Source organism: Schistocerca cancellata, chromosome 3 (assembly GCF_023864275.1).
Source record: "Schistocerca cancellata isolate TAMUIC-IGC-003103 chromosome 3, iqSchCanc2.1, whole genome shotgun sequence".
In the NCBI taxonomy this organism is placed as follows: Eukaryota; Metazoa; Arthropoda; class Insecta; order Orthoptera; family Acrididae; genus Schistocerca; species Schistocerca cancellata.
This window is the reverse complement of record NC_064628.1, coordinates 553110009-553135843: the sequence shown is the minus strand read 5'-3', so window position 1 is coordinate 553135843 and position 25835 is coordinate 553110009. Positions and strand designations below refer to the sequence as shown.

Sequence of the window (25835 nt, the reverse complement as noted above, 5' to 3'; positions counted from 1 at the left end):
AAGTTCACTGACATATGACCTCGTGTTCTGGGTGCTTCCATTTTTTTATCAGACAATGTATGTAGCGCAGTGCTCTGGACACAAGTAAACAAGTAATGAAAAATGAAACCCTCAGCTTCCAAGCTAAATAGACCTCCGACTACGCTGCAGATTAGTCGTCACAAACTATATTCAGTTTTTCTAAAGAAATCATTGATAATATTACAACACAGATAGCGAAAAAGTGTTCGAAAGACTCGTCACTTACCGAAGGCCTATTAGAGTGGCGGATGTCCATAAGACTGCCGGTATCCTTTAACTGATTATCCCACCGATTAATGTTATTTCTGTGTAGTGGGTCTTCGTCGTACATTTGTCGATATTCACTTTGAACGTTGGTCACGGGCTAGAATCAAACAAGCCACAGAACATACTGAGAACTCCTCTGTATTGTCGACGTCTCTACTGACGTGACCTGGTGGAATGCTGCCACATGGTTCGTCCCATCGCATCACCTCCTGCTCGCTCACACTATCGAACATCATTCTACAGAAATTCTTTGCGATACTGTCTAGTGTAGCGCAAGTTTCAGCCTGTCATTTCGTTTATGTTAGCCAGAAGGAGAGTTTATAACTGCATCATGACTTAACTGACGCACTGTATATATATCAGTCAAGCTTTTAAGCGTAAAAAACAGAAAATGATAAAAGGACCGTCCACATAATTCGAACCTTTTGTAACCGCAATCAAGATTCCTACTTCCGACAAAATAACTAACAACATTTCGACACAAAGTGTGCAAATGGATGTCGTCAACTTGTCAAGTAGATGCATTGCCGACAACTGATCTGTACCGTTAAGTGCTTCAAGGCACTTTGTAAAATTCAGCAACAAATTACAAGGGTGCAGCCGATTTTTGTTATGTATTGTAATTAAAAATGGTGGTCAGCTGGATTTACGCCATTGTTTTTCTCGAGTGGACAGTAAACTGCATTGTGTGTTTTCCTTTTGACAGTGACGGGAGCCGTGCTGCCTGGATCACTGGTGGCGCTAATTGGGGGCAGCGGCGCTGGGAAGAGTACCCTGCTGGCGGCCCTCGCACACCGATCCCCTGGTGAGTCCAGCTGCCACCGAGCGCCACTCAGCAGTGCACGTAGAGGTCTTCCAGTGTACTTCCTCTCCAGTGACTACATCATAGTATCAGGCTTAGATACAACCTTACCAGTACTGCCATCCCTCTCTCATTGAAGCTAGGACACCATCCTCCTGGTAAGGGTACCCCTACATCACTGTGTCATGCTGGTGAGTACACCACCAACGACGTAGAGGGACCCAAAAATACAATGTACGCCTCTGGAGTTAGTGAACTCGATAAAACCTACCTGTTGAGCCACTTCCCAGTTACAGGTGTGTCTCGCCGAACTGAATCTAAGAAACTCTCCCCAGTAAACCATAGCCACAACACGTGGCACGCTAACTACAGAGGGCATTCATGTGCATTCCACTGCCACTGCATATGTATCTCAGGCTAGACAGTTACTAAAGTCTCTCGATCCATTGCAGAATGGCAGTATGATCCTGTTGTGGCCGTAATGGCAGTATTATATACAGGGTGTCCCAACAATGCTGCGACAAACTTTGAGGGGCTGTAGAGAATGTCTTGAGGGACAAATAGAGGATGGGAGCCCGTGTCTGGAAACGTCATCCAACGATGCTACAGAGTGTCGAAGTTGTAGTGGCTGGTGATTAGGTCACCTCCTCGGCACCAAACGTGCCTTTGTACGGTGACAGACCATAGACGGGACATCTACCCACGTTGTACGTTATTAAGTGGTCGCGACTGATTGCCACGAAGATGGAGCTAGTTTCTCTGTAGACAGGCCTTGTCTTTCACGAATGTGATGATCTATTACCTTGATGCATGACGGTTTCGGACATGGGCTTTCAGCAGCAACTTTTTTCTCCTTCGGGAGGTTTTGGATGGTATCAGGAGAAAAATAAACTGCGGATAGAAATCAGTGTCCGAAACCGTCATCCACAGAGGCAACAAAGCATCGCATTCATATGAGACAGCGCCTCTCTGTGTATCAGCTAGCGCCATCTTATCCACTGGCGATAGTAGCGATCAGTCACAATCAATGAGTAACATACAACATTGCTAGACGCGCCTAAGGTCTGTCAGCATACAAAGGTACATAGCCGAACAGGCAGTCTGGTGATAGACATCGGAGCATATAACTTCCAGCCAGTGTAGCGTCTTTGGAGGCTTCTGGACACAGTTTCCTATCCACTACATAGTCCTCAAGACGCCTGCTACAATCCCTCGAAGTTTGTCGCAACATTTCTGGGACATCTCTATATGTCTCACACAAGTGGGAGAAAAACACCTTCCTAATGGCTACTACCACAACTGTTAATGGTTGCTGTATTAATGGTGCCAGTGTCACTCTTTCTCATAAATGTCAACACCAGTCCCACGCAAGTGACGCCACCGTCCTATAAGGATAAACAATGAAACTGACAAGCTACAGGGACGGATTCCTAACTGTAAATGGAGGAAAAAAGTTTCTATGAACATGTATCAAGAAATGGCCAGTGTGCGTGCAACAACAACAAATCATCGCGAAGACAGTACATAGTTGCATCGCACCCACGTCACAACAGGTGTTCAAAGTAGTCTCCAAGTGATTGAAAGAGACAGTAATGATAGCGACTGTCAAGCAGGATACACATAATCGTAATTCGGCTTACACCATGTCGGCGGGCGACTTGCCTGGAGCTTGTACTGGGGTTCGTCTCAACATCATGTGCAAACGGGTTCTTTCAGTTTGGTGTACGCACCGTCCGCTGCCTCTCTGCACTTCCGTCTTTCTGAAAGGACCCATGACCCAGAAACGCTAAAAAAGAGCTCGGAAGTTTGTGTGATATGGTGAATGTCTATGAGGGCACCTTTTGGTATAGCCGTGCTACCTCTTTACCATTTCTGTCTGCTTGGCTGTACCCAAACACCATTTCGGCTTGTTCAGGACACGAATACCTGACGATTCTGCTGCTTACAGCACCTGGCGTCAATGAAACAGTCTGCAACACATAAGGGACGCACCGAACGTGGTCAGTGGAACTTCCATTCATCAGCGCCATCTACCGTGGAAGCGCTGCATTTCCGGACACATATTCATACCCTTTTACCTCCATTTCATGTCAGGAATCCGTCCCTACAGTTTGTCGGTTTTATTTAAGTTCAACCTGTATGATGTGTTTTCTACAGCTTGTTCATCCCTCTGCCACTACTCTCTTGATGCGATATAGCAGTGCATGTGTTATTCTAAATTACGTTGCAAAGTTCCTTTGAGATGCGTGCATGGCAAGCGAATTTCAAGAAAAATGTCTCACCTGTGCAGGAATATACATAATGGATGTAGGAGTGCAGACTGTAGACGCATGGTTGACGACAAACGGAAATTCGAGAGTGGCAGTTCTCATGCCCGGGGAGTCAAATGGTCAGGCGGCCGCTCGCAATAAGCGGGATATCTGAGTTCGGGTCCCGGACCGGCACAAATTTTCGCTGTCGCGATTCCATTCTACAGCTGATGGTTGCCCATATTCGCAATTCAGGATACACATAACGTAACTCTCTTGAAGCATCTAATCAGTCACGCTTTGGAGGGTACTGTGATTATCGTCGTGAGTCCCATTCGTACACTGTCTGTCTAACGTTGCTGATACATCTACTGCTCTCACGGCGAGACAAATCGCCACCTTATGCGTTACAGAAACTTGTTTCATTCTCATTAGTCAGTTGATGGCTCTATGGCACCACTTGCCTTACATCAGTGCTCTCACGGTCTCCTAGTAAGTTGCATTACCAATGTATGTATGTTTCACATTGTTCCGTTCAGTATCACCACTCTACAAGTGTCTCACTGTGGTGTAGCTATCGTCAGCCTCCTGTTGAGCTGTACCACCATGCATCATATCTCTGTAAGTATGAAAAACGGAATAACTCGGAGAAAGGGTAGGTGCCGTAAGAACACACGAATAAACAAAGTGAAATAAACATAGCCTAACTTCAAATAGGAACCAGGCTAGAAATAAGCAGACTGCTCAGGGATGTAACACGCCACCAAACACAACTAAACTGGCAGCACACTGTTATGACACCGCACGAGAAATGGCGCATGCACAGAGTTACAGTAAAGGCTGAATCGAGAGTAGCAACGAGAAGGATGGAAAGAGGCTGTTCAGTGTTATTAAACTAATCGCCCAACAAGCAAGGGGATGGATATATTGACAGCCAAAGGCTATACGTAAGGAATATGCTTCTATTCAGGTGTTCTTATGGCACCTACGGTTTTTCCGAGTTCTTCCGTTTTTCATAATTACTGAGATACGCCTTTCTTTTATAGACTGCGACTGCTTTTCGGGCCCAAACATTTAACGTGGACCACCGCTTTATGGCGAGTTATTATTTATATATTTATTGCCTTCACAATGAATTGGGACTTGTCTGTAACCATTTTTCCAAAGTACTACAATTATTTGAAAGATAAAGTAAGTATACTATTCTTGGTGGCCTTACGTGCTTTTAATAACTTATTTTTAAACATTGGTTATTCCAAACAGTAAATATGTTACACCTCTAATGTATAGATTACCTGATGATTCATTTTAAGAATGCGAAACCAGTCGTGCTCTTCCAATAATGGGCTTTAACAGCCTGAGCAGAAGACATTTTATTCAGCATGCAGAATTTCTGCTACGGCTACCCTCATTTTAATGTTATGTGCGCCCCATAAGTTGTTCACAATTCCATAGCGAGCGTATATTTGCTGCTGCTGAATAAGTGTTGAAAGATAAGGTCACCAGTCTCCGACTCACCCCACAGGACACAACCAGTGTGCATGCAGAGTAAATTCTGTGAGCAGGTGCGAGAAAATGTTCTAAATGTTTCCGTTGCGCGTATCTGACACGGAACAAGGGAACCAGCGAGGTATTCACCTCGTGTGATTTGGGAAACCCGCTAAAAAAACACATCCAGGCTGACCGGCACATCACGCCTTCGACGTTATTGAGCCGAGCGGATTCGACCCGTGGATGGCAAACCTCCCCCAGTACTAGCGATTGCGTTTAACACCCGCAGCTACCCGGGCGGGTAAGTGTAGTTTCTTTCTGTTTGACATGATAGAGGTGACCTATTCTTAGGACTGTGCTTAAGAAAGATTGTTTCAATTGTTAACATGAAAATACACTGAAGCGCCAAAGAAACTGGTACAGGCATGCGTATTCAAATACAGAGATATATAAACAGGCAGAATACGACATTGCGATTGGCAACGCCTATATAAGTGTCTATTACTGCTGCTACAATGGCAGATTATCAAGATTTAAGTGAGTTTATTTGGCTCTTCAGTGTACAACAAACTGGATATCGTTGACTAACATATTCTACTTTTCTCGATGACTTCATATCGCTTGTGTAGGTGACCTGTTTTGAACATTTTTGAAGGTATCTTTTGACATGGCTCGTTGTGATATATGTAAAAATGAATAAAAAACATCGTACAACTCTCAAAAGTGGTATCGCCAGTAGTGAATAAGACCCTGGCCTGAGGTACCAGTGGTGAGTTGATTGTGAGACGAGACTGTTTTGTGTGTTTGCGCAGCGGGCACGATCGTCGACGGCGAGGTGCGCATGGACGGCCTGGCGCTGGACGACTCGGTGCGCCAGCTGACGGGCTTCCTGCACCAGCACGAGGCGTTCTTCAGCAGCCTCACCGTCAGGGAGCACCTCTCCATCATGGTGCGTACCACCTCCCAACCAAGTTTTCCGCTTGGCTGGTGGCTTGCAGTATACCAATTTCAGACAAGACTCTTCTAATGTGATTCTTCAGTATCTCCCGGCGTATTTCTTGCTCGAATAGTCCACGGGTGTACTGCCGTCCATAGTGTGAAATGATCACAATATTTCGACGATCAGACATGTCGCCATCGTCAGGTGCGCTGACAACTGAGCTCCTGAGGGCGGGCGGCACTCTTAAATCCCCTCCTCTTGCGAGGCGTTCCCTCCGCGGTCGCAACGGGACTGCGAGAACAGACTCGGCCCCAACAAAAGCGCGGGATCCGCACGACCTCACGGAGAACGACTAAACGACGCTTTTATTGGTTAGTTAATCTGCTGATCACAAGGGTTAATGGGGGATTGCAAGCTACTCTTATGTGGGAGGGGAGTTTCATTGAATTGATGAATGCAGATAGACATTAGTATGACATCTTTATTACGGAAAGAGTCTAAATGTGAAGTTGCATAAATACAAAGAAAACAAGGTAGTTATTTCCCCTCGTTCAGGTACTGTAGAACATGATTTTGCGGGAGAAAGGAAAGGCTGATTCAGCAGTCTGCTCCTCCACAATAGCGAGAAACAAGAAGTGTGTCGGGAAAATGAATATGCGCTCTGATCGTTTTGACTAAATAGACAAGCTACCAGTTTTACAAGAGAGTGGAATTACCATCATGCAGTCACCACTACCGCAGACTAAACAGATTAAAGGATAAATACGAAAATGAGAAACTGTCAGAGAGGCCTCCCCACCGAAAACAAAATAAAGCGTGTGAATATCCTTCATAGCAACACTCGTTTATGTGAAGAAAATAAAATCACTGCAAGACTAAGAAGTCGCTAAGGAATTAGCAGTATGCTCGCCACGTGGTCGCGTGTTCTAGCACAAAGGACCAGAAGTCCATTTAGGGGAGGTACATTCTAGAATCTTAAATTCACACGCGTATCAGAAGAAAAATAATAAAGAAGAGATGCTGAAGGCGATACTGCACCTTTGAGGGCAAGAATCTTCACCCTAAAAAAATGTTGTGTGACTAGGACCCCCCATCGGGTAGACCGTTCGCCGGGTGTAAGTCTTTCGATTTGATGCTACTTCGGCGACTTGCGCGTCGATGTGCATGAAATGATGATGATGAGGACAACACAACGCCCAGTCCCTGAGCGGAGTAAATTTCCGACCCAGCCGGGAATCGAACCCGGGCCCTTAGGATTTACATACTGTCGTGCTGACCACTCAGCTACCGGGGGCGGACATCTTTACCCTGATATGGTTCATACCTGAGCTCGCGCTCGTAAAGGATAAAGGTCAGACACCAAGTCCAATATTACTCATGAATTATCGAATTTACGAAACAAAATTTATAAGAAACGAATAGAAAATAGTGCTCCCTCACTAACGGATCCATAGTGCTCTAAGTGTATTATAATCAACTAAGTTGGCATTCACTTAGTACACAAATGTTTACCGATATCAGCATCGCGAGCTGAAGCCTCCACCAGCGAGCAGGAACAGGACAGAACTGACTGAGCTTCCACGTCTCAAAGGATAGCTGGGAGCGTTGGGGTGCGAGAATTGGCGCGCCCCTAACCCGGCCAGTCAGAGAGCACTGGACTGCTGCGGAACACGATGCCGCTATGGTTAGCCACCCGAACACCGGAGAATGCCTCGTGATTTGTCTGAAGAGGCTACTTTGCAGCTTAAAAGAGAGTGAGAAGTTAAGCTTCAGGGTTGGTTCTACAATTTGTGAGGGTAGGAAGGGCGCCAACTTTGGCCACTACGTAGCATTCACTGGTCTCATATGCCTCCTACAGCAACAGTCAGTGAGGGGCAACAGTCAGCAACAGTCAGTGGCCATCATGGCCACTCCACACAGACTACGACATTGGGTTTATATATAACTAAACATATTCTGCGGCCATCCTGTCTCACGGACGAGGGTAATATTGGCATAGAAAATTGTCTATCCATGTAGGCATTCCATTGAAATTGTAAAATGATGAAAGAATCGCTAAACGAGTAAAATACGAAAGGCGTGCGGTAGTGACTGAGAATGAAATACACGTCTGTCAGTACATTAGAAATATTTATATCCCATGTCCGTCCAAATGTTTGTTAGATCATTGTGTAAAAATTTGAAGTAATTCGCTGAAGAACTCTTAGAGACTTTTTTAATAACCTTCCCAATTTACACACTCTAAGACAAAACAAAAAAGACACACCACGAAGGAATCGTCCCAAGCGAACAGACATAGGTAGATGTGATGTACATTTAGAGACAAGCAAATTATTACAATTCAGAAAAATTGGCTGATTTGTTCTAGAGAAAGAACTTCACAAATTGAGGAAGTCAATAACGCGTTGGTCCACCTCTGGCCACTGTGCAATCAGTTATTCGACTTGATATTGATTGACAGAGTTTCTGAATGTCTTCTGGAGGGATATCGTGCCAAATTACGTCCAGTTGTCCCGAGAAAGCTGGAGGGCCCTGCCTTAATGCTACAAATGTTCTCAATTGGGGGAGGATCCCGTGGTCTTGCTGCCCAAGGCAGGGTTTGCCAAGCACGAAGACAAGCAATAGAGCCTGTCGCCGTGTGCGGGCGGGCATTATCTTGCTGAAATGTAAGCCCAGGATGGCTTGCCATTAAAGGCAGCAAAACGAGGCTTAGAATATCGTTGACGCATCGCTGAGTAATAAGGGTGCGTCGAATGACAACCAAAGGGATCCTGCTATGAAAAGAAATGGCAGCCCTGACCATGACTTCTGTTTGTCGGGCCGTACGTCGTGCGACAGTGAGGTTGATATGTCACTGTTGTCCGGGGCGTCTCCAGACACGTCTTCCCCCTGGAATATCATTGACTGGAGTAGGATTGTCTGTAATTGTGAGTTTTACTTCTAATTGAACCCCGATGACCAGCGAAGACATGTACGGAGACGCCCTGGACGGCGATGGGTCAACAACCAGACTGTTACCCAAAACCAGCTATGGATTTTGACCATCTAACGCCCCAATTGGGCAGAACGTGGCACGATATCCCTCAGAAGCTATTCAACGACTCTATTAACCAATACCAAGCCAAACAACCGCTTGTATAGGGACAGAGGTGGACCAATGCGTTATTGACTTCCTCAGTTTGTGAAGCTCTTTCTGTTGAATAAATCATCCAACTTTTATGAAATTGTAAACATTTGCTTGTCTGTACATGTACATCACAGATACCAATTTCTGTCCCATTCTGATAATTGCTTCGTGGTGTCTCTTTTTGTGTTAGAATGTATATTTTCTGTGTACACATTTTTATAATATATATATTACAAACATATAGGCCATGTCACTCAGAAAGTTTGTTAGAGTACCGTGTATATATCTGATGTAAATTGGTCAATAACTTTTCAAAATTTTTGGTAGCAACGTCAGACAAAGTTTTCCATTTATATTTATCACACATTTACTGGCACCAGTTACTACTGCTTGGCAATGAGCCATCGCTCGAAACAGGTGGGAATAAATAAAATTTTAAGAAACACCTCTGGCTGATTATTGTTACAGTAGTAAGAATTTCATATATTATGTTGAGAAATACGCAAGAAATGTTAGTGTTACGTGCCTAGTGAGAGTGTTAGCGTGTCGGTGGTGCAGAGGCAGCTCGCTTACAGGAGGCTGCTGGCGTGTTGTGCTGCAGGCGCACCTCAAGATGGACCGCGGCGTGCCGCGAGACATGCGCGAGCTGCGCGTCCAGTCGCTGCTGAAGGCGCTGGGGCTGGCGCACCGCGCCGACACGCTCATCGGGGAGCCGGGCGCGCGCAAGGTGCTGTCCGGCGGAGAGCGCAAGCGGCTCGCCTTCGCCACCGAGGTAAGCGGCGCAGTAACGGCAAGCGCTGCTCAGCTGGGTTCTGCACTGATGAGCCGAAACTAAGATCACAGCTCACAGCGAAACAGTATCCGTAGTGGCGTTGCAGCTAATATCTGAAGTAGTGCTGGAGGGAACTGACACCATGAACCCTGCAGGGCTGCCTATAGATTCTTAAGCGTACGAGGTGGTGAAGATTTCTTCTGAACAGCTCGTTGCAAGGCATCCCAGATATGCTCAATAATGTCCATGTCTGGGGAATTTGGTGGCCAGCGGAAGCGTTTAAAATCAGAAGAGTGTTCCTGGAGCCAATCTGTTTGTGGTGTCGCACTAACCTGCTGGAATTTCGCAAGTCCGTTGGAATGCACAATTGACACGAAGGGACGCAGATAATCAGACAGGATGCTTACGTGCGTGTCACCCGTCAGAGTTATCTACCGTAGTCGTATCAGGGGACCCACATCACTCCAACTGCGCACTCCCCACACCATTACAGAGTCTCCAGCAGCTTGAAAAGGCCCCTGCTGACAATCAGGGTGCATGGATTCGTGAGGTTGCATCCATACTCCTACAAGTCCATCCGTTCGATACAATTTGAAACGACACTCGTGCGACCAGGCAACACCCGCCAGGGTAGCCGAGAGCGCAAACGCGATGCTTCCTGGAGTCGGGTAGGTGCACCGGCCCCAGACCGCTCGGTCGATTAACGACGAGGGCCGGTGTGCCGGCCAGCCTGCATGTGGTTTTTAGGGGGTTTTCCACATCCTGCTAGGTGAATACCTGGCTGGTCCCCACGTTCCGCCTCAGTTACGCCCGTCGCATACATTTGAAACACGTCCGCACTATTTCACGATTTACACTAGACGCAGACAGTTGGGGTACACTGATTCCGTCATGGAGGGTACGGGGTGGCGGCAGGAAGGGTATCCGGCCATCCCTGAAACCTACCATTCCCAAATCCGTTGTAACCACGCCGACCTCGCGATCGCTTGGGACTATGGCTTAAGGGACAGAAGAAGAAGAAGAAAGACTTGTGCGACCAGGATATATTAACAGTCCAATGTCGGTTTTGAAGGGCTCAGGCGAGGCGTAAAGTTTTGTGTCGTGCTGTCATCAAGGATACACGAGTGAGCCTTCGGCTCTGAAAGCCCATATCGATGATGTTTTGTTAATGGTTCGCACGCCGACACTTGTTGATGGCCCAGCATTGAAACCTTCAGCAATTTGCGGAAGGGTTGCACTTCTGTCATGCTGAATGATTCCTTCAGTCGTCGTTGGTCCCGTTCAAAAAATGGTTCAAATGGCTCTGAGCACTATGCGACTTAACTTCTGAGGTCATCAGTCGCCTAGAACTTAGAACTAATTAAACCTAACTAACCAAAGGACATCACACACATCCGTGCCCGAGGCAGGATTCAAACCTGCGACCGTAGCGGTCACGCCGTTCCAGACTGAAGCGCCTAGAACCGCACGGTCACACCTGCCGGCGTTGGTCCCGTTCTTGCAAGATCTTTTTCTGGCCGCAGTGATGTCGGAGATTTCATATTTTACCGGGTTCCTGTTTGTTGTTTCGGAGATGCTGTATCCCAACGATCGTGCTCCTACTGTAACACCACGTTCAGAGTCACTTAAATATTCATAACCTGCCATTGCAGTAGCAGTAACCCATCTATCAACAGCGCTAGACACTTGTTGTCTTACGTAAGCGTTACCGACCGCAGCGCCGCGTTCTGCCTGTTCATATACCTCTGTATTTGAATACGCATGCCTATACAAGTTCCTTCAGGGCTTCACTGTAAATGTTTTCATATGTAATGGATTAGGAACGGGAAGTGAGCAGAAAACTCACACAAGTGAGAAAGGCCTATTTTTTATTTTATTACTAACTGACGCTTACACAGTTTGTTAAATTGGAGCACTGGAGACGTCGACGAGGTGCTGCGCAGTGGCAGACTTGCACCTAGTGGCCAAAATTATAACTATTTGTTTTTCAGCATAAATCGGTTCTGAATTAACGTATTAGCATATCTACCAAGTTTGTCTGCCATCAGATAATTACAGCTCACAGTGGACTTCTGTTAGTAGCTGCACTTTAATATACTGTAGTACATAAACGGAGCAGAGAGGAATGACGAATCATTCGAGTGACCATACAGGCCTAAATGGCAAATATTTTTTTGTAGTGTGTCTATACTCTCTACTAATTAAATGACGCATGTATCTAATGTTCTGTGTTTCTCCCCACTCTTCCCCCGGGCTTCCCCTCCCCTGTCCCTCTCCTCCACCCCCCTTCTCCTCAGCCATTGGCATCTTTGTTCTCCCCTTTCCCCCACCTCACCCTTCTTCCTCTCTTGGCAGGTCCCCGGACTCGCATACGCTCAGTGGACATTCGCGCGCCGGAGATCATCGCCATCAGTGTCTCGTGTGTGCCGTCGTGTTTAGTGTTCAGAGTTCACCGTCACACTCCATCGTTCACTTGTGCCATCGCCATCTTCAGTGTTAGTGCATCGTGACAACAGTTTGTAGTGTGGATTATCGTCGAGTGTGAACGGCTCCGTGTTTGTCTTTATGTGTCTACTGTTTTATTACCTACCGTTCTGTCACATCTGTGTATTCTTTCTGTTGTTTATTTATCTACTCCATGGCTGAAGAGCGGCGTAACGTGCTGCTGAAGCCTGCCTGTTTGTACAGGTTTGAAACTAACAATAAAGGAAAAAAATAATGTTCTGTAATTTTCAGAAAAGAGGATCTATTCCAAAGAGTTTCAAACGTGCAGAATGCGAATAAGCGTAAAACCGAAATTTATTACGCCAACCAAAAACATAGTGCTAATGACGATCAAAACTAGAAAACAGTCCAATTTTGTAATTTTGCTTTTTTGTGCCGAGGATGTTATTAATATTGCACTAAAATTTAGCGAAGCTAGAGCTGTTTTATGAAATAGCTAGCGAATCTGGGAACTCTTTGCAATTGCTTAACACGTGTCAGAATTGGATATGGGCCCTAATCCCCTTCTGCCCCCTTCTCTCTGTCCCTCTCGTCTCTCTTCATCCATACCCTTCTATGCCCACTCTCGCTCCATTACCTCCGCCATCCCCACCTCCCCACCACTACATCTCTATCCTTCCCAACCCCCTTCTCTGTCTATCTCCTTTTCCACCGTCTCTCTGACCTTGAGCCTTGTTTATTGTCATTGCAAACTAAACCTTGATTGCGAGTTAGATCATTTAAAATGAATGGGAAAATGGTTGGCCTCATTGGTATACGATGTATAAGAGACAGCTATCCAGCTGCTGCATCTGCGAGGATAGTAAGTAACTTCAATGACAGTATTGTTCATAGTTAATCTGCGAGCACATAGTATAACAACGTTTTGGAAGATTCATATTCCGAAATAGTACTCTAATCATACGCCAATAAACCACAAAAGCTACTGTAAACAAGTAATAGTGTGACAGATATTCCATTTCAAATGTGATTATCATGACTCTTTTTTAATTTATGTGATATTTATGTTAATAACCATATGGGCTTCTACGAAAGTATTGTATTCAAATTAGTACAATACATTTTTCTTAAATGCAGAGGAAGTAATGGAAAAATTCTGGGTAGTCAGGGCTGGCATGGATCTAGGTATAAATTGACTAGCCTATGCTTCCACCACAACTATTAACTACCATTTCATTTGTGATCAGTATTAAAAAAAAATAATGCTATTTCGATCACCCAAGGATAAATACAGCGATCGAAGGTTTTATTAAGTGCTTTATTAATCCTCAAAAGAAACCTACCACAGTACATAAATTAAACATATACTAGTAAGGAGTAACGTACACACAAGGGTCAAAATTTACTTGAGTATAATTTTTTCAATTGTATCTTTCTTAAATCCTCATTCCAAAACGACCAGTTCAGTTAGAACTATGGTTATCTGTTCTTTATTTATCGAGTCAATATCTGGCACTTGTGGTCAAATAAACGTTATTCCTGGCCTCCAGTGATATTTGACACTATATGCTATATCTGAATCACTGCCTGGAACACAACAGTTTGTAATTTGAGCAATACATGGCTGAAATTAGCGTTATTGGTTGCAGGTACATTAACAACTATGAATGGGCTTTGGTCTATATTTCAAAAGTTAATGTTTGCTTTCTCACTTCCACAATGTCATTGGCATGAAGACTTCAATAAACTATGTACCTGAAATTCTGGTGTCACAAAGACAAGTGATGAGAGTAAGCATGAAAGAGAGAAATCATGCGTATGACCCTAATATATATGTGCACTACTGGCCATTAAAATTGCTACACCACGAAGATGACGTGCTACAGACGCGAAATTTAACCTACAGGAAGATGCTGTGATATGCAAATGATTAGCTTTTCAGAGCATTCACACAAGGTTGGCGCAGGTGGCGACACCTACAACGTGCTGACATGAGGAAAGTTTCCAACCGGTTTCTCATACACAGACAACAGTTGACCGGCGTTGCCTGGTGAAACGTTGTGATGCCTCGTGTAAGGAGGAGAAATGCGTACCATCACGTTTCCGACGTTGATAAAGGTCGGATTGTAGCGTATCGCGATTGCGGTTTATGGTATCGCGACATTGCTGCTCGCGTTGGTCATGATCCAATGACGGTTAGCAGAATAAGGAAACAGTGGGTTCAGGAGGGTAATACGGAACGCCGTGCTGGATTCCAACGGCCTCGTATCACTCGCAGTCGAGATTACAGGCACCTTATCCGCATGGATTTAACGGATCGTGCAGCCACGTCTCGATCCCTGAGTCAACAGATGGGGACGTTTGCAAGACATCAACCGTCTGCACGAACAGTTCGATGACGTTTGCAGCAGCATGGACTATCAGCTCGGAGACCATGGCTGCGGTTACCCTTGACACTGCATCACAGACAGGAGCGACTGCGACGGTATACTAAACAACGAACATGGGTGCACGAATGGCAAAACGTCATTTTTTCGGATGAATCCAGGTTCTGTTTACAGCATCATGATGGTCGCATCTGTGTTTGGAGACATCGCGGTGAACGCAAATTGGAAGCGTATATTTGTCATGTCGTGTTGAAGCTGCATGGGCAGCTGTACCTGTAGACGCCATCCAAGCTCTGTTTGACTCAATGCCCAGGCGTATCAAGGCCGTTATTACGGCCAGAGGTGGTTCTTCTGGGTACTGATTTCTCAGGATCTATGCACTCAAATTGCGTGAAAATGTAATCACGTGTCAGTTCTAGTATAATATATTTGTCCAGTGAATACCCATTTATCATCTATATATATATGTACCCCATGAACCATGGACATTGCTGTAGGTGGGGAGACTTGTGTTTCTCAGCAATACAGATACCAGTACCGTAGGTGCAACTACAACAGAGGGGTATATGTTGGAAGACCAGACAAACGTTTAATTCCTGAAGAGGAGCAGCAGCCTTTTCAGTAGTTTCAGGGGCAACAGTCTGGATGATTGATCTGGGCTTGTAACACTAACCAAAACGGCCTTGCTGTGCTGATAGAGTGAATGGCTGAAAGCAAGGGGAAACTACAGTCGTAATTAATCACGAGGGCATGTAGCTTTACTGCATGGTTAAATGATGATGGCGTCCTCTTGGATAAAATGTTCCGGAATTAAAATAGTATCCCATTCGGATCTCCGAGAGGGGACTACTCAGGAGGACGCTGTTATCCCGAGAAAGAAAGCTGTCGTTCTACGGATTGGACCGTGCAATGTCAGATCCCTTAATCGGGCAGCTAGGTTAGAAAATTTAAAAAGGGAAATGGATAGGTTAAAGTTAGATATAGTGGGAATTAGTGAAGTTCAGTGGCAGGAGGAACAAGACTTCTGGTCGGGTAAATACGGGGTTATAAATACAAAATCAAATAGGGATAATGCAGGAGTAGGCTTAATAATGAATAGGAAAATAGGAATGAGGGTAAGTTACTACAGACAGCATAGTGAACGCATTATTGTGGCCAAGATAGATACGAAGCCCACGCCTACCACAGTAGTACAAGTTTATATGCCAACTAGCTCTTCAGATGACGAAGAGATTGATGAAATGTATAATGAGATAAAAGAAATTGTTCAGATAGTGAAGGGAGACGAAAATTTAATAGTCATGGGTGACTGGAACTCGATAGTACGAAAAGGAAGAGAAGGAAACGTAGTAGGTGAATATGGAATGGGACTAACGAATGAAAGACGAAGCCACCTGGTAGAATTTTGCATAGAACATAAATTAATTACGCCTAACACTTCGTTCAAGAATCATGAAAGAAGGCTGTATACATGGAAGAAGCCTGGAGATACTGGACGGTCTCAGACACATTATACAATGGTAAGACAAAGATTCAGGAACCAGGTTTTAAATTGTAAGACATTTACAGGGGCAGATGTGGACTCTGACGACAATATATTGGTTATGAACTGTAGATTAAATCTAAATAAACGGCAAAAAGGTGGGAATTTGAGGGGATGGGACCTGGACAAACTGAACGAACCAGAGCTTGTAGAGAGCATCAGTGAGAGCATTAGGGAACGATTGACAAGAATGGGGGAAAGAAATAAAGTAGAAGATGAATGAGTAGCTTTGAGAGATGAAATTGTTAAGGCAGCAGAGGATCAAGTAGGTAAAAAGATGAGGGCTAATAGAAATCCTTGGGTAACAGAAGAGATATTGAATTTAATTGATGAAAGGAGAAAATACAAGAATTCAGTAAATCAACCAGGCAAAAAGGAATATAAACGTCTCAAAAATGAGATCGACAGGAAATGCAAAATGGCTAAGCTGAGATGGCTAGAGGACAAATGTAAGGATGTAGAGGCAATATATCACTAGGGGTAAGATAGATACTGCCTACAGGAAAATTAAAGAGACATTTGGAGAAAAGAGAACCACTTGCATGAACATCAAGAGATAAGATTGAAACCCAGTTCTAAGCAAAGAAGGGAAAGCAGAAAGGTGGAAGGAACATATAGATGGTCTATACAAGGGCGATGTTCTTGAGGACAGTATTATAGAAATGGAAGAGAATGTAGATGGAGATGAAACAGGAGATATGATATGGCGTGAAGTGTTTGACAGAGCACTAAAAGACCTAAGTCGAAACAAAGGCCCGGGAGTAGACCACATTCTATTAGTACTACTGACCACCTTGGGAGAGCAAAGCCTAACAAAACTCTACCATCTAGTGAGCAAGATGTATGAGACAGGCGGAATCCCCTCAGACATCAACCAGAATATAATAATTCCAATCGGATAGAAATCAGGACGTTGAAAGATGTGAAAATTTCCGAGCTATCAGTTCAATAAGCCACGACTGCAAAATACTAACACGAATTCTTTACAGACGAATGGAAAAACTGGTAGAAGCCGACCTCGGGGAAGATCAGTTTGGATTCCGTAGAAATGTTGGAACACGTGAGGCAATACTGACCCTACGACTTACCTTAGAAAATAGATTAAGGAAAGGCAAACCTACATTTCTATCATTTGTAGACTTAGAGAAAGCTTTTGACAATGTTAAGTGGAATACTGTCTTTCAAATTCTGAAGGTGGCACGGGTAAAATACAGGGAGCGAAAGACCACTTACAATTTGTTCAGAAACCAGATGGCAGTTATAAAAGTCGAGGGGCATGAAAGGGAAGCGGTGGTCGGGAAGGGAGTAAGACAGGGTTATAGCCTATCCCTGATGATATTCAATCTGTATATTGAAGAAGCAGCAAAGGGAATAAATGAAAATTTCGGAGTGGGACCTAAAATCCATGGCGAAGTAATATAAACTTAGAGGTTCGCCGACGACATTGTAATTCTGTCAGAGACAGCAAAGGACCTGGAAGAGCAGCTGAATGGAATGGACAGTTTCTTGAATGGAGGAATTAAGATGAACATCAACAGAAGTAAAACGAGGATAATGGAATGTACTCGAATTAAATCAGGTGATGCTGCAGAAATTAGATTAGGAAATGAGATGCTGAAAGTAGTAAATGGGTTTTACTATTTTGGGAGCAACATAACTGATGATGGTCGAAGTAGAGAGGATATAAAATGTAGACTGGCAATGGCAAGGAAAGCGTTTCTCAAGAAGAGGAATTTGTTAACATCGAGTATAGATTTAAGTGTCAGGATGTCGTTTCTGAAAGTATTTGTATGGAGTGTAGCCATGTATGGAAGTGAAACGTGGACGATAAATAGTTTAGACAAGAAGTTATTAGAAGCTTTCGAAATGTGATGCTACAAAAGAATGCTGAAAATTAGATGGGTAGATCACATAACTAATGAGGAGGTATTGGAGAGAAGAGAAATTTGTGTCCCAACTTGACTAGAAGAAGGGATCGGTTGGTAGGGCATATTCTGAGGCATCATGGGATCACCAATTTATGTATTGGAGGGCAGCGTGGAGGGTAAAAATTGTAGAGGTAGACCAAGAGATGAATACACTGAACAGATTCAGAAGGATGCAGGTTGCAGTAGGTACTGGGATAGGATAGAGCAGCAGGGAGAGCTGCATCATACCAGCCTCTGGACTGAGGACCACAACAATATATAATCAACAAAAATAAATCAATGGTCTGTTTTCAAAATTAATAAAGTTATATTGAGGATATAGTTGAAAACACCGATAGCCTTGCAGTCAAGTCATATCGGTGAATTTTGCACAGCCAGATTTTAACACACTTTTTAATATTCAATTATAAGTATCTACAGATTAGCCAGCTGTTCCGCCTGAAAATCGGCACTATATGGCGCCATTTAGTATCTACTGTTGGAACTTTGTCACCAAAAAGTATTTACTAAACACTTAACTGAGACCCTGCAAAGAGCTGTAAATCTTTTGGTATATGAGTGGTGAAAGTAACCACAACAGTCAAAGTATATGTGATTTCTGGCAGTCACCTATTTTCTATTAATACCAACTGCGAGAAAGGAAACAAGACAATGCACTGTTACGTGTACAATTTTGGTTTTATAGTACAGATAAAGAGGAAGAACCTGTATCTCAGAGGAACTATTTGTCTAACGATTTAAATGCCCTGCTATCGTAGTTGAAAATGAGTGCAAAGAAGTGAAAGAAACCGCAAATTTTTACAGTTCAGCACAACACAGTACAGCGTTCTCACAGTCGGTTTTCATAGGAATCCTGCAAATTATTGTTTAAAAAAATTTATGGCTCATATAGTACGAAATTTTGTAGAGCGTTATGAACATATTTGAAGTAAATTGACCAAGCATTTTGCAAGATTTTTACTAACAATGTATCCCTATTGAATATTATATATAATTTCATATAGTACATTAAAAATATAAAGCCTGCGTACATCCAGCTGTTTACTAGTATCACGAAAAATCGGACTTAGTCAGTCAAGAACTTCTGAGACCTTTGCTCACAACGTTTAGCCTATATATATTACATATATATATTTATATATTATGTACATAAAAATCTGCACCATATGGCCATCCAGCTGTTTGTTAGATTAATGTTTAGGAATTTGAATCATAGCAGTGAAGAATGTTTTGAGATTTTTGCTAATAACATTTCCACTTAATATACACTCCTGGAAATTGAAATAAGAACACCGTGAATTCATTGTCCCAGGAAGGGGAAACTTTAGTGACACATTCCTGGGGACAGATACATCACGTGATCACACTGACAGAACCACAGGCACATAGACACAGGCAACAGAGCATGCACAATGTCGGCACTAGTACAGTGTATATCCACCTTTCGCAGCAATGCAGGCTGCTATTCTCCCATGGAGACGATCGTAGAGATGCTGGATGTAGTCCTGTGGAACGGCTTGCCATGCCATTTCCACCTGGCGCCTCAGTTTGACCAGCGTTCGTGCTGGACGTGCAGACCGCGTGAGACGACGCTTCATCCAGTCCCAAACATGCTCAATGGGGGACAGATCCGGAGATCTTGCTGGCCAGGGTAGTTGACTTACACCTTCTAGAGCACGTTGGGTGGCACGGGATACATGCGGACGTGCATTGTCCTGTTGGAACAGCAAGTTCCCTTGCCGGTCTAGGAATGGTAGAACGATGGGTTCGATGACGGTTTGGATGTACTGTGCACTATTCAGTGTCCCCTCGACGATCACCAGTGGTGTACGGCCAGTGTAGGAGATCGCTCCCCACACCATGATGCCGGGTGTTGGCCCTGTGTGCCTCGGTCGTATGCAGTCCTGATTGTGGCGCTCACCTGCTCGGCGCCAAACACGCATACGACCATCATTGGCACCAAGGCAGAAGCGACTCTCATCGCTGAAGACGACACGTCTCCATTCGTCCCTCCATTCACGCCTGTCGCGACACCACTGGAGGCAGGCTGCACGATGTTGGGGCGTGAGCGGAAGACGGCCTAACGGTGTGTGGGACCGTAGCCCAGCTTCATGGAGACGGTTGCGAATGGTCCTCGCCGATACCCCAGGAGCAACAGTGTCCCTAATTTGCTGGGAAGTGGCGGTGCGTTCCCCTATGGCACTGCGTAGGATCCTGCGGTCTTGGCGTGCATCCGTGCGTCGCTGCGGTCCGGTCCCAGGTCGACGGGCACGTGCACCTTCCGCCGACCAGTGGCGACAACATCGATGTACTGTGGAGACCTCACGCCCCACGTGTTGAGCAATTCGGCGGTACGTCCACCCGGCCTCCCGCATGCCCACTATACGCCCTCGCTCAAAGTCCGTCAGCTGCACATACGGTTCACGTCCACGCTGTCGCGGCATGCTACCAGTGTTAAAGACTTCGATGGAGCTGCGTATGCCACGGCAAACTGGCTGACACTGACGGCGGCGGTGCACAAATGCTGCGCAGCTAGCGCCATTCGACGGCCAACACCGCGGTTCCTGGTGTGTCCGCTGTGCCGTGCGTGTGATCATTGCTTGTACAGCCCTCTCGCAGTGTCTGGAGCAAGTATGGTGGGTCTGGCACACCGGTGTCAATGTGTTCTTTTTTCCATTTCCAGGAGTGTAGTATGTATATACTGATATACCATATGTATTAAAATATTTAACCCATGTCCATCCAAAGCGTTGTTAGAGGACTGGGAAAAAATATGATGTCAATAAGTCAATATTCTTCTGCGATTTTTGCTGTCAGTATACATATTAAAATATTAAAGGCATATGCAGCTTATGTATGTCAGAATGTTCATTATGGCATCGTATAAATATTTGGAGTAACTTAGTCAAGTAGAGTTTTAGATCTTTGCTAACAAAAAGATGTTCAAAAGTGTGAGAAATCTTATGGGACTTAACTGCTAAGGTCATCAGTACCGGAAAATAACCGGTGTCGCCTTTATAGACTTCACAGCCGCATATGACACCGTCAACTTACGTCTTCTAATGAAGAAGCTGTATGCCATTACCAGGGACTTCAAATTCACATCCACAATTAGAAGTCTGTTAGAGAACCCTAGGTTCTCTGTGGAATTCCAAGGGATGCATAGCAGGTGGCGGGCCCAGAAAAATGGTCTCCGTCAGGGCAGCGTACTGGCACCCTTATTTTTCAACATATACACCAATGATCAACCACTGCCAGCTGGTACGGAAAACTATATCTACGCCGATGACCGTGCTATGGCCGTACAGGGTGACTCCTTTAAGGATGTTGAGACAAAGCTCACGGATGCGCTAGACATGCTCTGTCAGTACTACGCCGACAATCAACTCAAGCCGAACCCTAGCAAAATACAAGTTTGCGCCTTCCATCTCCGTAACAAGCAGGCATCCCGTAAGCTGCGTGTCTTCTGGAAGGACACACTCCTCGAACACTGCGTTAACTCCAAATACTTAGGAGTAACCGTAGACCGGGCTCTGACGTATAAACAGCACTCTATTAACATCAAAATTAAGGTGAGCGGCAGAAATAATATTCCTCGGAAAATAACGAACTCCTCCTGGGGCGCAAAGCCAGAGGTAGTGAGGACCACAGCACTAGCAGTATGCTTCCCAGCAGGCGAATATGCAAGCAGTGTCTGGTACAACTCTACCCACGCTAAACAGGTCGACATTGCTCTGAACGAGACCTGCAGGCTCGTCACTGGATGTCTGAAACGGACGCCAACAGACAAGCTCTACCATTTTGCTGGGATTGCACCTCCTGCAGTGCGAAGAGAAGCGGCAGCCTATAGCGAAAGAGCGAGGGCTGAGATGGCAGAGAGCCACCTCCTCCACAAAACTCAGCCCGCCACCTAACGCTTGAAATCTAGAAGCAGTTTTCTCAGAGCAACCGAAGATTTTAGCGACCAACCTGGATCTAGGGTGGAGAGATGGAAGCGGTCGGGAGAAGGGCACTGGATGGAACCAAAGGAAGAATTGGCACCAGGTTACGATGAGGACTGGGTGGTCTGGAGATCACTAAACAGGCTACGCACCAATACTGCACGGTCAAGAGATAACCCTCAGAAGTGGGGATATTCTACTACATCTAATCTCTGCGACTGTGGAGAGGTGCAGACGACCCAGCACATGTATAACTGCCCTAAATGTCCTTCACACTGCACTTTAGAGGATCTGATGTTGGCAACCCCAAATGCTGTCGACATAGCCCGCTTATGGGCCAAATGCCTATAACATTTTGTTTCTGTGCACACATATTTGTATATAAATTTATATATATACACTCCTGGAAATTGAAATAAGAACACCGTGAATTCATTGTCCCAGGAAGGGGAAACTTTATTGACACATTCCTGGGGTCAGATACATCACATGATCACACTGACAGAACCACAGGCACATAGACACAGGCAACAGAGCATGCACAATGTCGGCACTAGTACAGTGTATATCCACCTTTCGCAGCAATGTAGGCTGCTATTCTCCCATGGAGACGATCGTAGAGATGCTGGATGTAGTCCTGTGGAACGGCTTGCCATGCCATTTCCACCTGGCGCCTCAGTTGGACCAGCGTTCGTGCTGGACGTGCAGACCGCGTGAGACGACGCTTCATCCAGTCCCAAACATGCTCAATGGAGGACAGATCCGGAGATCTTGCTGGCCAGGGTAGTTGACTTACACCTTCTAGAGCACGTTTGGTGGCACGGGATACATGCGGACGTGCATTGTTCTGTTGGAACAGCAAGTTCCCTTGCCGGTCTAGGAATGGTAGAACGATGGGTTCGATGACGGTTTGGATGTACCGTGCACTATTCAGTGTCCCCTCGACGATCACCAGTGGTGTACGGCCAGTGTAGGAGATCGCTCCCCACACCATGATGCCGGGTGTTGGCCCTGTGTGCCTCGGTCGTATGCAGTCCTGATTGTGGCGCTCACCTGCACGGCGCCAAACACGCATGCGACCATCATTGGCACCAAGGCAGAAGCGACTCTCATCGCTGAAGACGACACGTCTCCATTCGTCCCTCCATTCACGCCTGTCGTGACACCACTGGAGGCGGGCTGCACGATGTTGGGGCGTGAGCGGAAGACGGCCTAACGGTGTGCGGGACCGTAGCCCAGCTTCATGGAGACGGTTGCGAATGGTCCTCGCCGATACCCCAGGAGCAACAGTGTCCCTAATTTGCTGGGAAGTGGCGGTGCGGTCCCCTACGGCACTGCGTAGGATCCTACGGTCTTGGCGTGCATCCGTGCGTCGCTGCGGTCCGGTCCCAGGTCGACGGGCACGTGCACCTTCCGCCGACCACTGGCGACAACATCGATGTACTGTGGAGACCTCACGCCCCACGTGTTGAGCAATTCGGCGGTACGTCCACCCGGCCTCCCGCATGCCCACTATACGCCCTCGCTCAAAGTCCGTCAACTGCACATACGGTTCACGTCCACGCTGTCGCGGCATGCTACCAGTGTTAAAGACTGCGATGGAGCTCCGTATGCCACGGCAAACTGGCTGACACTGACGGCGGCGGTGCACAAATGCTGCGCAGCTAGCGCCGTTAGACGGCCAACACCGCGGTTCCTCGTGTGTCCGCTGTGCCGTGCGTGTGATCATTGCTTGTACAGCCCTCTCGCAGTGTCCGGAGCAAGTATGGTGGGTCTGACACACCGGTGTCAATGTGTTCTTTTTTCCATTTCCAGGAGTGTATATATATTTTCATATGCCTGTAATTAATTTTTTCTGTGTGCTATTCACTTTTTTATATTCCTGTATCCATGGTGCTTCTGACACGAATAAAAAAAAATCAGTCCCTAAGCTTACACACCACTTAACCTAAATTATCCTAAGGACAAACACACACTTCCATGCCCGAGAGAGGACTCTAACCTATGCCAGGACCAGCCACACAGTCCATGACTGCTGCGCCATAGACCACTCATCTAATCCTGCACGGCCTTTCTGCTAACAACTTTTAATCCCATATATATATATATATATATATATATATATATATATATATATATATATATATATATATATATATATGGGATATATATATATATGGGATATATATATATATATATATATATATGTGTGTGTGTGTGTGTGTGTGTGTGTGTGTGTGTGTGTGTGTGTCCAAATGTCATTGGAGTGCCATGTAAAAGTCTGAAGTAAACTGATCAAAAACTATTCCAGATTTTTGATTACAATGTCGTACAACAACTAGTCTTTATATAGTACACCTATTTATTTATAATATATATTAAAAGTATATGTAGCCTATTTTCCTCTAATTGTTTATTACTCCATTGTATACAAACTTGAAGTAAATCAGTCAAGAACGTTTCGAGATTTTTGGCAACAAAATAAAATAATGAGTAGTCTTTATACAGTAGTGTAGATCCAGATATGGTTGCCAACTCATGGTTTAGCAAAAGTTATAAATTTGATTATGTTGAGTGGAAATATGAACTTATTCAATAATTACTGAAAAATATTGGGAGAGCAATGGTCAGTGCATGGAGAGAACTTGATTGAAAATTCGAGCATTAGAAAACATTTGGAAGTTAATTTCCATTACACTAAACACTTAGTAATAATTCAGAAATAAAAGTCATTTATGAATTGTGATTGTAACGTGGTAGTGAGAATGGTATGATGCTTCACTGTAATGCTTACTATCTTAAGTTTCACTTATAATTTCCTTTTCAATAAACAAGAATCATTACCAGAAACGCTATAAATTAGCATTGAATGTGTCACAATAAGCAGCAATGGAAATAGAGAACGCCAGAAGTACGAAACCCAAGAAACATACTGTGGGGCGGCAGGTGGAATAATAGAATAAATGTTTTGTTATTATGTTGTTTGCCGTTCTCGACACTGGCTCTAACTACAATATTAGCAACCAGAAAGTGATTAGCAAAACGTGAAGCCTGTAATTAGAATTCCTAGTGCCCACTTCATCTGAGAAATACGTTTATAGCTATAGCCTATAGCTCTGAGGAATTAGGAGATTGTCTGGGATTCATAATCAAAAACCATTCTCTCTAAAATGTGCACTACATTCTGAAAGTTACCGACCAAAAAGAATCCAGACAATCCAACTACCAGAGCAGTTCAGAGTCTAATGCGCTGATGCATTTATAACTGTTCAAATTTAATGTTTAAGTGAATGCTCGCCATAATTTGATGACAATGTTCATCAAACGCCACGCTAAATGATGATACAATGTCTGTCCTGCGGCGGCACGTGAAAATACGACATACACAAACTGAAGATAGATAATTAAAGTCATCCCAAAATTAACACTTCACTCGAAAACGATTTCATAGTTACGCGTATCCCAAGTAACTTATTACTGCATCCGAGGCTGTTTATAGCAATGATACCGACACGACGCGACTCCTGGCACAGGTGGTGCGGTAATCAGCGTCTGGAGAGAACTGGGGCCTTCCTACCTCGCGCAGCGTTCTTACATACACTCCTGGAAATGGAAAAAAGAACACATTGACACCGGTGTGTCAGACCCACCATACTTGCTCCGGACACTGCGAGAGGGCTGTACAAGCAATGATCACACGCATGGCACAGCGGACACACCAGGAACCGCGGTGTTGGCCGTCGAATGGCGCTAGCTGCGCAGCATTTGTCCACCGCCGCCGTCAGTGTCAGCCAGTTTGCCGTGGCATACGGAGCTCCATCGCAGTCTTTAACACTGGTAGCATGCCGCGACAGCGTGGACGTGAACCGTATGTGCAGTTGACGGACTTTGAGCGAGGGCGTATAGTGGGCATGCGGGAGGC

General features: G+C 45.0%; 1 protein-coding gene across 3 annotated transcripts in view; it reads left to right on the top strand.

The window, feature by feature from the left end:
• Positions 1-25835, top strand: part of LOC126175392 (protein scarlet-like) — a 412406-nt gene that overhangs the window by 227989 nt on the left and 158582 nt on the right. For all 3 annotated transcript variants that reach the window (XM_049922174.1, XM_049922175.1, XM_049922176.1), the window contains exons 3-5: positions 995-1093; positions 5643-5779; positions 9499-9669. In XM_049922174.1, coding sequence (XP_049778131.1) covers positions 995-1093; positions 5643-5779; positions 9499-9669 — 407 coding nt within the window. The remainder of the gene's footprint in view (positions 1-994; positions 1094-5642; positions 5780-9498; positions 9670-25835) is intronic.